The sequence below is a fragment of the Limulus polyphemus genome, unplaced genomic scaffold (genome assembly GCF_000517525.1).
Source record: "Limulus polyphemus unplaced genomic scaffold, Limulus_polyphemus-2.1.2 Scaffold730, whole genome shotgun sequence".
Lineage (NCBI taxonomy): Eukaryota > Metazoa > Arthropoda > Merostomata > Xiphosura > Limulidae > Limulus > Limulus polyphemus.
Window position 1 is genome coordinate 30,055 of NW_013666340.1, and position 12,891 is coordinate 42,945.

The 12,891-nt window shown below is 31.5% G+C and overlaps 1 protein-coding gene across 1 annotated transcript; it reads left to right on the plus strand.

The window, feature by feature from the left end:
• Positions 1 to 261: 261 nt before the first annotated feature.
• On the plus strand, positions 262 to 9,632 carry LOC106460221 (glycosyltransferase 25 family member-like). Its single transcript, XM_022386879.1, is given in 3 exon segments — positions 262 to 371; positions 764 to 1,439; positions 1,442 to 9,632. Coding segments are annotated over 2 exon segments (1,764 nt in total). The 5' UTR covers positions 262 to 371; positions 764 to 883; the 3' UTR covers positions 2,650 to 9,632.
• Positions 9,633 to 12,891: the final 3,259 nt, after the last annotated feature.

Consider the following 12,891-nt stretch of genomic DNA (forward strand, 5'->3'; position numbering starts at 1 on the left):
CATAATATTAATAAACTTTCATTTAATTAGGACAAGGTTGTTAATAAGATACTTTATTAAATACTGTTCTATTATTGAACGTTTAACAGTTTCATTTAGCTCTGTCACACACTAGAGGATAATCACAAATGATTGGGTTGTCTACGGATAAGCAATCAATTACACCAGAGACATTAAATCACTAATTCAAAAGTTTGAAAATTCGATACAAAACGTGTACGCTTACGTCACAACTATCAATCACCACAATATGTGCTGCGGATTATTTTGAATCTGTAGTGTAGGCTTAGGTCATTAACCTATTAGGTTTCGTCCGTATAGTAGTGATATTAAAGTTGACTAAAAAGAGATAAATTCGAAAATTATTTTGGTAAGACAAATATGCTTTAAATCTGAAATTTAGTGTTGTTTTTACAATTAATCGTGATGACATCACTAAAGAATTCCCCCTTTTAAGCCGTTTCAGAAAATGTCACGTATTTTTATGTGATTCAGTTAATCTTACTCTCAGTCTCAGTGAAGTTATGATAAAAAAAAATGTGAGTGACTCGAGGGCTTGGCTAGATTAGTTTAGCCTAGCCCTAACTTAGTCGTGAATGTCGGTCATACTTATTAGGTTTACACTTACAGACTGTACAGCTTATGAATAACTTTGTGTTAATTAAGAAATTATCATATTATGCAGTGTTATGAGCTTAACAGATATAATTTTTGCAAAATGTATTGTTTAAATGATGAAAATATGATTTTTTTTTTTTTAGGTTTGTAGTTAAAAATACTGGAGACTGGAGAACTTATAATTAATAGGAACAGCAAAACCAGATTATCTTAAATTGTAATACCAATTTTGTAAATGATTGACTGCTGACTGCAATCTGTTGTCATGATTAATGTTCTGAAGCATCGAAGTAAAACACTTTCAGTTATTTTCACATTAGGAACTTTTATTAACCTATGTTCAATACCTGCTTTGAGTGAGCAAAATCCAGTAGAAAAAAGTTCAAATAGTTCAGAAGATGAAAGAGCTGAAGAGTTTTTACCAACTATTTTGATAGCAATTTTAGCTCGAAATAAAGCGCATACATTACCATACTTTCTTGGGCAGCTAGAAAATCTAAATTATCCCAAATCTCGCATTATTTTATGGATAAGAACTGATCATAATTTGGATGAAACCAGCTCTATAATTAAAACTTGGGTTGCTAAGGAAAAAAAGAACTATCATAAGGTTGATTTGGTTGTAGATGACACATATGATTCGTATCTGGATGAAAAAGGTATATTTGACTGGTCACCAATTCATTTTGATCATATAATAAGTTTACGTGAAAACTCTCTAGAAGCAGCAAGAAACCTGTGGGCAGATTATATTTTCATAGTTGATTGTGATGTGTTTTTAACAAATGAAAACACTTTGCTAAGACTGCTTGAGCAGAAAAAAACGTTGTAGCACCAATGTTAGAATCATTAGGATCATACTCAAATTTTTGGTGTGGAATGACAGAAAAAGGTTATTATATAAGAACTGAAGATTACCTCCCTATCCTGAATTATGAAAAAACAGGATGCTTTGAGGTTCCAATGGTTCATTCTGCAGTTCTGGTGAACTTGCATCATAAAAAATCATCAAGTTTAACATATAATCCTGATCAACTATCTGGGTATTTAGGTCCCAGAGATGATATTATCACTTTTGCACATTCAGCTAAAGCTAGTAACACTAAGATGTATGTTTTGAACACAGAAGTGTTTGGATTCATTCTTCCACCAATGGATGCAACAAAAACATTGACTGATGACAAGGAACAACTGACAAATCTTAAATTAGAGGTGACAGTTGACGGACCACCTTTAGATGTTTCACCTCATCTACAGCATCTTGTGTCTCATCCTCCCAAAGATACCCTGGGTTTTGACCAGGTTTATATGATTAATTTGTTACGTAGGTTTGAAAAAAGAAAACGAATGCAATATTGTTTTGATGTATTGGGTATAAAAGCAAAGGTTATTGATGCTGTAGATGGTAAACAGTTGAATGAAAGTTATATTCAAGAACAAGGAATTAAAATGCTTCCAGAATATAAAGATCCATATCATAAAAGACCTTTAACTATGGGAGAAATAGGATGTTTTATGAGTCACTATAGTATTTGGAAAGATATTATTCATAATCAACACAGAATAGCTTTAGTATTTGAAGATGATATTCGTTTTGAACCTTACTTCCGGCAGAAGTTAAACAATTTAATGAATGAAATGAAGCAAAAACAATTGGAATGGGATCTGGCTTATCTAGGTAGAAAGCGACTGTCCGATTCAGATGAACCAGTTGTCGAAGGCATATCAACTTTAGTTCATGTAGACTATTCTTACTGGACACTTTGTTATGTAATTACCTTAGAAGGTGCCTATAAATTAGTAAATGCTCAGCCATTATCTAAATTGGTCCCTGTAGACGAATACCTGCCAATCATGTTTAATCGTCATCCAGAAGAAACTTGGAAACAGTACTTTGCTAAGAGAAATTTGAAGGCCTTTTCTGCCAATCCACTTTTGGTTTATCCTACTCATTATACTGGAGAGGACAACTACATAAGCGACACAGAAGATTCTGGTACCATTACTTCTGCCCCAAGGGATGAACTGTGAATATAAAACTTGTGTTACTTTGGAGTCGAACTACAGATGAATCAAACTGTATGTATGAAAAATTATATTGCTTTGGACTAACAGTCTGTTATAGGATATAAAACTTTTAAGTTAACACTTGATATGTTGCATTGTACACAACAGAACTATCCTATTTTTTATTTTATTTTATTTTAAAATTGTTACTAAAGTTAAGTTCAATTACTCATTTTTGGAATCTTGCAGCACCAGAGGTATAGAATTCATATTGCTAGGTGCCTGGGACAACACATTTTTGCCATGATACTTTTCCTATTGGGCAAGGACAAGTAGTTTTTTTTGTTTTTTTTCAGATTGTCCATTTTTATTGCTAGAAGAACAGTACAGATACATTTCTAAAGGCATGCAAGTTTCAAAGAAATCTGAACTGTGAAAGTCCTGCACATAAAAGGCAACCTCTAAATCTTAAATTAAAACTATGTATCCCTTTAATGCACAAACCTGCAGTAACACATACACATGGTAACAAAAGCATTTAAATTAATTGAGTGATACTGTTGCTTTGTTTTTGTCTACAGTAAGAGTCTAGTAAAGTTTGACTGCCACCTGTAGGAAAAATATATTTACAATGAAATTTGTAAAAAGCTTTAAACATATATATATTAAACACTATTTCAGTTCCTGGCAGCATTAATGTAAACTGTGATTTTTTAAAATCAGTTCATGCCTGGGATATACTGAATGTTGCTCCGTAAAATTATAATGAATGAGCGAACATCTGTGAAGAGCCTAAATGCACAGAGTTGTATACCAAATGGCATTGCATTGATGAATATATAGCATTTTGGCTAAAAAGATGTAATGATACAAAATGTTAGGACCAAAAATAAAATAGATTCTGTAAAATTTTAAATAAACAATATGTTTAGATTTGTAAGTGTTTTGAATAACAATTTGTAATGATGTTTATTTAATAACTTGCCCACTTTTGATTTCATATTTTTTGTGAAAGCTGCAGAAAAACATTTTAAAATGTGCAAAATTGAATATTAAGCATTTACACCTAAACCCTTCATATACCTATACATATACATTGTATTAAATTTAAATTCATAGAAGTTATGCAAACAATTGGATATCCCAAATATGAGACTATGCACTTTTTACAATTTTATACTTTGTACCATATGGTACCACTGTAGGTATCAAATTCTAAAAAAGAGTACCTAGCATAATATTTGGGCTAACCAGTGGGTTTTTAATGTATTTCATTTTCTCAATGAAAAAAAAAGTTTAGATTTTTAAGAGATGTGATAGGAAATTGGATTTGATGGAAAGTTGTTCATTAGGCCATGCAATGTAGGTAATTGGCATTGCTACCATCTTTGCAATGGTTATAAAGAACTGGGAACCTATGCTTAATATTTCTCAGTCCTGCCAAAGATAACTCAAAACAACCAAATTTCTTGACAAGAATGAAGAATACCTTCATATCTGTAAGCTGCTGAAGATACCATCAGCATTGGCACAAATTAAATTAATTCTGAGTGTACAATCTCTGTTTGATAGATGTCTAAATATTTTTCAGCAGAAGGACTCCTTAACATGTTCACTGCTGAGGATGCACATGTGCATCATAAATACAAAAATTTAGAGAGTACATGTTTTAGATTTGTTATTATTGCTATTATTTAAATTGGAAACACAATAATGTTGCACAGAAACTCTTATCAGCACTTGCCATAGATGCTGCCAAGCATTGCAGTAGTTAATGTGTTAATCCATATTCTACATTCAAAAATGTTAGGAATCCTCAAGTCATTCATGTTCAGATTTTTCAGAAGCACTCTGATCTCAGCATAACATGTAAAGAAACATCTGTTCATTGATGTCAAAAAACAAGGCAGTCAATTAGCTGATGTGGGAATTTAGCAATCTATTTGATCATTGTTGCAAAAAGAAGCTTGAACTTTTCACTATGAACATTGAGAACTTTTTGCAGACTGTGACCAGATATCTTCAGAAAAAAGTGCCTCTTGAAATTGATCAGCTGATGAATTTGTTATGTCTTCATCTTTTAATACAGAAAGAAGAGAGTGATGGTTAAAAAAAAAATAGAAACATTGCACTGAAAATATCTCAAGTGGTTCAGAAGCATGAAATGCACAATTGACAGACGAGTTGAAAATATATTAGTTAGAAGATATCCCTGAGAGCTAAGAAGAAAATAAGAAAGGCAAAATGGATCATTACTAGTGTAACGTTTTACCAAGCAAAATTGCTGATGGAACTAAAAATACAACATTAGAGTAAAACTTGTGAAAGCATCTTTGCTAAAGTTAACCAAAACTGGTCTGAAAACAAGAAAATGCTAACAAAAGAAGGGACAGTTATGTCAGGTAATTTCAAGAACATTATAAGAATACTGAAGGATGCAATAAAAGTTGGTGGGGTCAAAGTTTCAGAAATACCTGTAACAAAGACTACAAGAAGCAGGCAGACATACTCATAATGTGTACAAGAAAAGGTTTAAAGATGAATTAGAGAAGGCCAAAACAAAACAAAGGCATGTGGATGAGCAAATGAAACTAGCAGAAAGCCTTTATAAAAGACAAAACTGTAATTGTTATGTTAGAAGCAGTAAGAGTTAAATATATTGATTCTAATCAGTTGTTTCTTTTTATATTTTCCAAGTATGAAGTATGGTAACCAATGCTGAATACTAGGATTCAGAGGGAAAACATTTAAGAAGCAAAATAAATTGTCTGTGAGTTTAGTTGTTGCTATTTGTTTGAGAACAAGGTAAGCTGTTTAGAAGACATACCCTAAGAAAATCACAATTGTCACTAAAAATTCCTACATTTGTGCCATTAATAATTAAAATGGGCCCTAAATTTTGACCAACATGAATTTGAAAACCTGTATTAGAGCCTCAGAAATCTAGTATATAAAGCATGCTATGTGGAATTTGACATGATACATTTATAAAAATTGAAAAAGAGCAAAATGACAAACCATTCCTTCACTGTGAACAACTATAGTAATTGCCTACGAAAGTTTCATGTAATCTTTTATAACCGTAAGCTAATTATTGTAAACCAGTCCATGTATAACTGATTAACATAGAAATAGTTTTACAATTTTTACCTCTTATTTACACACACACACACACACACACACACTGTTGGTAGATTAAACCACACATTGAATGTACATTTTTGCTTCTAGAAGATCTTGGTGGATATAAATATACATATAAAACTATATGTATATATAAGAACTTAAGACTCCTGATTTTTATGCAATGGTGTTATAATGTACTGTAGTTACTGATAACTCTTGTATGGATACTTCAGACCAGATAGCAAACAGACACATATATTAAAAACTCTGTGTATTAAAGGTTATCATATGAAATCACCAGTATAAATACAGTGTATTTTGTAATTTTATATGCGAGTCTAATAAATACATACACCCCCCATGTATGGCCTGATGGTTAGCATGCTCGACTTGCAATCTGAAGATCGCGAGTAGGAATCCCCATTTGTTCATTCCTATATGGTTGGCAACTGGGCCAGCCACCAGAGTGTAAAAATCCTTGGCTTATATAATTACCATCCAACTCCAAAGTATTGGAATTAAGGTCGTAAGGGGGGGGGGGGCATATATAGAATACTGGCATGTAGTTGTTCACAATTCCTTCAACAAAGATTAACACCTATTGCTTATCATATACAATGTAACTTGTGTAAAACATATAGAACGTATGGAAGAATAAGCAAGAAAATAGTACAGGTAGGATACCAGCCAAAGCATCAAGTCTAAAACTAAATGTACCTTTTTGCATCCAACATCCCACCCAACAGTTCATATCTAGTATAGTTAATAAAAAAAACATGTTAAACTGTGAAAGTGTCTCCCATGGGTCAAATTTTTCCAATCAGTTAACACTTTGAGACTTCTTTTTTTTGTCTAACAGTGCTATAATTTTCACATATAAAAACATACAAACTCAAAGCAGTTCTCCAGATAAAGGTTAAACAAAACCTTGTACAAAGTGTCATTAGCTTTCATACTTTTAAACTCAAAATTTCTCAAGGTTAGTTTCAGTACCTTGTTAGGTCTAGTCATCACAGCCACTTCCTCAGGCTGCAGTCTTTCCTCAATATTATTATACCCAGTTCTTTCTCTCTTGCCACAACCAACACTTTTCTCATACAATATGTTCTTCATGTGTAAAATTGCAATAACTTTGAACTTATAAAACTACTGTACAACCAATGATTCCTCCTGATGTAACACTTGTTTGTACTGATATTCCATAGTATTTATGACATGAAGTAATAAATTATATGACTTAATAGCAGTGTATGTAGATTGTGTAAGGAACAATATTATTTATTCAAAATTATTTTTGTTATAATTTGGCTTGACCACATTTGTGAAGCTTTCATGCTTACAGAGTGCATTATTTGCTTAATTACAAATTACAGTATATTGCTTCTAGTCATAAGTGGGTTGAAATTTTACTAAACTACAGGTAGATTATAACTTGTTAATCCTTAATAAAATAAAAATATTCTACTGCATTGCTTTACAATATACTTTGAAACCAGAAGTTTTGTATTTAATTTTCTTCCAGTAGGCAGCTATGTTTACATTGGTATTGCATGGTTGTGCAATACATACAAGCCTTTAATTGCTTTTGTTGATGTATTATGTAGTTTTAAACAGTTAAACTGATGCTTAAGACTAATTTTAATTATATTTTTAATGTTAATATTGAAAAGTTGGACATTTTATTCTCTGTTGGAAGAAACAATCAAATTATTGTAAACTACGAAATTAAAAATGTCATCTTTATCCGATGTAAAGACTAGAACGTATCTAATTTTAGTCAAGTCAGCAGTGTTGTGGCCTTCATTAGCTAAACTGTAGTAACTCCTAGTTGGCTAGGTGATAACTTGTGGTAGTACTTGAAAATGAGTTTGATACAAGGAGTTATCATGTGCTGGTACTACAGTGATTAAATTCTCAACGAATAGCATCTCTCTTAAAGGACATACGTTATATACTTTGCAATGCATGTATGATGCAAACTAATTTTTTAAGGTGACTTAGCAAACCATTTTCACTCTAATGGATTTATGTATTCTAATGCAGAGAAGTAAAAGGACAAAATATACATAAATATACACTGTGTTCCAGGTCTAAAACCTAGCTTCAATGAAAAAGGCTTCATTTCTGTAAAAACGATTTATTAATGGTGAAGAAAAAGAGAAACACATTACTAGTTACCACGTCAAGTCAGTTTTCTCTATTTTTGAGTAGCACTTTAAGGGCTATCATCAGTATTTTTGTGGTAAGTTTCCTTTTTTTTTTCAGCATTTATTCTCAGATATTATGTATTCTAGTTCTTTGTAGTTTGCGTTCTTGTGTTTAAAATGTCAAATATGCATTTATGTCCAAATACAGGTATTTTATTTTTTGATGTGTTTTGCTTGATGTAGGATGTTTAATAGTGTGTATTAATGTTTTTCTGGTCATGCACTTTGCTTAGTGCTATTGTTGATGATTGAATTAAATGCAAGTGTAATGTGTTTTTAAAAAGTGATATGTATGGGTAAAAGTGTGCATTGAGTCCCAGAAATTGAATATGAATGTAACAAACAATGCAGTAAATGTAACTTGCATAATCATGCTTTTAAGGATTTATGTACTTGTACAAATAGGATGTGACTTTCTTCAGTAATATTCATATTGGCTATGTGAGAAATAATTTGGCTACAAATTATATATCTAATTAATTACACTGACTATTTTTACACTTATATTTTAAAGGTTCAACAGTTTCCTGAGGAATATATGTTGTATCATGCTGGTATTCTATGGATATGTAGCTTAAGAGAGTGTTTTATATTAATGATTTACATTTTACATGTGTGTGTATTTTGGATTATGCTGTGTTACATATTGATGGCCAGTACTAAAATGTAGACTTGCTAAAGTGATCTTTAATTATGTGTATTTGTTGTGTGCATTGAATTCATTTTTGTATTGTTAATATGTGTATGTAATCAATATTTTTCTTTACCTTTAAAAGTTGTTTTTAAAGTTAACATTACTATTGATTTTTACAAGTTAATATTTAGTGAATTTTAATTTTCATAAGCATTAGTTAAAAATATATACTTTTGGTTTATTGAACTAAGAACACATTGGAAATAAAAGTGTAATAACTTTATATTTTTTGTTATTGGTACACTATCCAAATAAAATAAAAGCTAATTAGTAATTTAAAATGCAAGGTAGTATTATAGTAAAGGCCATTTTAGCTTGACATGGAAGTTTGAACATTTGAAATATTATGGTAATGAGTAAATATTGAAATTAAAATAACACTAAAATGTGATAGTTGCCACATAGACATCCTAATACAACCATTTGAGAAACAATAACTGTAACAAACTGTTTAAATTTAAACATTTTTAAAGCACGAATAAATGTAATTATCTTATTCCATTCCATATTAAATTGGACTGTGTTTGCTGATAATTTTATCAATTACAGAATTTCAGTCAAGATATACTACAACTGAAGTAACCTTATAAGATGATTAATACATAAAGATTTTATAGTTTCATAATATAAGTTGTCTTAAAAAGTTATACCTTGATATATAGTCAATTTACAAATGTTTTTTTTATGATATCAGTAATATATTCTAAATGGATGAAAGAAAACTTTTATTAAATTGTTACTAAAGAAACTACAGTTTTGTACTACCATGTGTGGAACCACAAGAGGCTTTGTGCCAAAGAAAAAATACGAGGTTACCAATGTTATTTTTAATTTCCTGTGTATGGACCAAGTATTTTATTTGCTTTTACACTGGTTATATGTACTTCTATAAATATTACAAGGCGTATTTGTGCATTTAAGAAGTTTATAAATATTTGTAATTTGCTGAAGTAAAATAAATGATTTTTATGCAAGTAAAACAGTACTCTTTGATCGTTTTTAACTTTCTAAGAAAATTCTTGTTCTAGCATCGTACACAGTACCAAGATTTCAAAGTTACACCTTTGAATACCGTGGCACCCCTGTAGGACAGTCTGCCTACCACATCTGCAGACCAATCTGAAGAGAAAAATATTTAATTTTTTGAACAATACTGTACTTTATTGTACTGTACACAGTATTTTACATCGAACAGAAAAGACATAAGCATGTTTAAAACATTTTTATTGTAAAAGTAATATCTGTCCATTTTCTTAAAATTAGCCAGAAAAGGGATTTCTGGGTCTGGGAGGTTCGACTGTATTTTGGATTTAGAGAAAGTGATAAGTAAAGAATTTGTTTTTAATTATGAAAGATTGCAAAAGTCTCAATATGTGAGTAAGAACACAGAAAATTCTTTCAATATTGAACCAGAGCAATCGGAGAGATTGCATACCCTTGCTCCACCATTCCTTTTCAAGATTTCATGCATTTATATTGGATAACATCAAATTTCACCTTCGAAAACTCAGAACATCCTTCTCCGATCTAGAATTATCAACAATCTGGATAATTTTTTGTAGTGTGATGAGGAGTCTCAACCTTAATGTGCCCATGAAATTTGGTACAAATCCGATCACATTTTACAGAGTTATTAACCCAAAATCGTGAAAATGCCCTATCTTCCCACTATAAAAATACTTCAAAGTGATTCAGAATCTGGATCTGGACCAAATTTGGGGAGGACTGTCCCATATTGACTTCCCATCTTCTATGTTTCAGCTTTATCTCTTCATGAAGACGACGACATTGACAAGAACGATAAGCCTGCGAGTCACGAACGTGATGATTCGTGGTTTTAAAATTCAGAAACTCCAGTGTAAGGTGACAATGCTGCTCTCCCATGAACATAACAGGTCCTTGTGCATGAAAAAAACCTGTCAAATGGTAATTGAACTGGCAGGATCTGGATTTCTTTCTGTAAGGTGATACAAAAAAAATGGCAGATGTCAATCAGTGCCTTGATGTAAACCTCAATAGTTCCACTGACTAAAAGAGGCCATTTTTTTCTAGTCCTGAATAGCCCTAAAAGAGAAGCCTTTGGAGGTTTATAATTCAGCTCCCCTTTTATATTTTTGTGTTTGACAGGTCATCTGACATACACAGGTTCTGCCCATGATGGAATGGGTAGTGCAACATTAAACAATAGCCTGATTCCACAGAGCAAGCACGAGACTGAACAACAATCATTAACAAATACTTAGTAGTAGTTTAATTACACTCCCAATAAACATTCTCCAGTATTAGACTGTCTTATTCAGTTTTGTATTTAGATTTCTGAAGGCCCATGTTTCTTTAATTTGTAATAACCATTTTCCTCAGTTTTAATAATTTCAAATTCCTCAATAGCACGATTGTCTAGCATGTTTTAAAATGTTTGATGCTTCACACACCTTGGTAAACTATGCTCTATCCACCAGTCTTTTTCTTCTTACACGGTGAATTTAATATTTTCTTGTGGTTTATTTAGATATAAAAAAACTTCTCCACATGTTCTTCATTCTAAAATAGAGTAAAAGTATCATTCACTTATCTTTTATATAACAATTGTTTAAATTATTTAGGACGTTTTTTTAACCAAATTAGAATAAGAAACTATTTTGTGTTCCAAGACAAGATGACAAACAAAATCCCTTGAACACCATCTACATGTATAAGTGCTCTAGAGTAGATATAGGATCTGGTGAGACCGGTTTTTGTTCCTCACCATAAATGATTTATCTGAGCATTTTATGAAGATACACTTTTTTCTAATCTTTCCACTTCAAACAAAACCTGGAAGAAGGGCACAAACTTTGGTAATTAACAGCATGTGTTATGTGTACCTTGACATCACATTGTGCACAGAAAAGAGGACAAAAACAATAAGTTTATAAATGATCAAATCACTGGTGGGGGGGAACATCTGAGTGGATTTGGAATATACAGCTGCACAGGACAATTCAAATCATCTAACCTGACATTGTTGTGGAGGCAGTAAGAAAAAGATGCAAGAATAAGGAGCCTATTTGGCTCACATTTCCCATTTTATTTGATTAGAAGTCTGTCAGACAGCCACAAATCTCTGATCTTCCATTTTGGAGAGAATTTCCTCCTCTGGGATGCTAAGAACATGAGCAGATACTGCCCTGGAGAAGTTCTGGGTTTTATGAGTGGAGAGAGCTCAATAGGCACACCATAAGAGCCTAGATCAACAAAAGCAAATCACTGTTCTTTGAACTAGATGTTTCAACAAGAACATTTAGTGTTTCCATAATTATGTCTATTACTGTATACATATGTAGTAACCCAAGAAAATAACACCTTACTCTGGAGTAACCATGGAAATGTTAAATATCTAGTTATTTTCTGGATCTTATATTTTTGAAACTTCAGATTTCTTCATAAATATTTAACAGATTAGCATTTGAAAAATAATGCTGGTATTAAATAATATGAATATATCTATTAAATACTGGTTACTCAAGAGCATAGCCAGTGCTACATTGTGTGTGGTGAATTATTTTTCAAAAGAAAAAAAAAGTGGCCCTTTTTTCTACACAAAGTATTTAAGTGACTTACATAGAAGCTAGGCATTTATCATAATTATTTTTATAAATCAGAAGATAGTGAACCTTTTAGACTTTTTAGAATATCAGAGAGATAAAAATGACAAAGACGTAGTGTAAATTATAAAGCAGGCCATCTAAATGTATACTCATATTTTGATTATTTAACCTGTCCAGCCATAGGTGCAAGAGATATAAAGAAAAACTAGAAATTGGTCTCCCTTTTGTAAACAACAAAAATAGATTAATGGAGATTAAAGAAAAATATTCTACTTGTATGTAAAAGTGTGCATTGATGTTCCAAATGTTGCTTATTTGTTCTAGAATTGCACATTAAGACATAAAGGAAAAAATTAAAAGGTTGTCATATTTGGGAATATTCAAGGTATAAAAAATTAAATTAAAAGCTTGATCTATAATACTGTCTTTCATGTTTCAATAAAATCAACTAGTTTTCCTGTTATTTTGTTAACACACCACAGGGATAACTTTTTCAAAATATACACCTGGAAAAAAGTTAAGCACCCCCGTGTTTTTTTCAAGTGATTCAGATTCGACGTTCTTGTGACTGATTACAAATTACCATTCAATCTAAACGTGTTTATCAAATGAAATTATGCATTATTGGGCACAAGAAAACAAGATTATCACC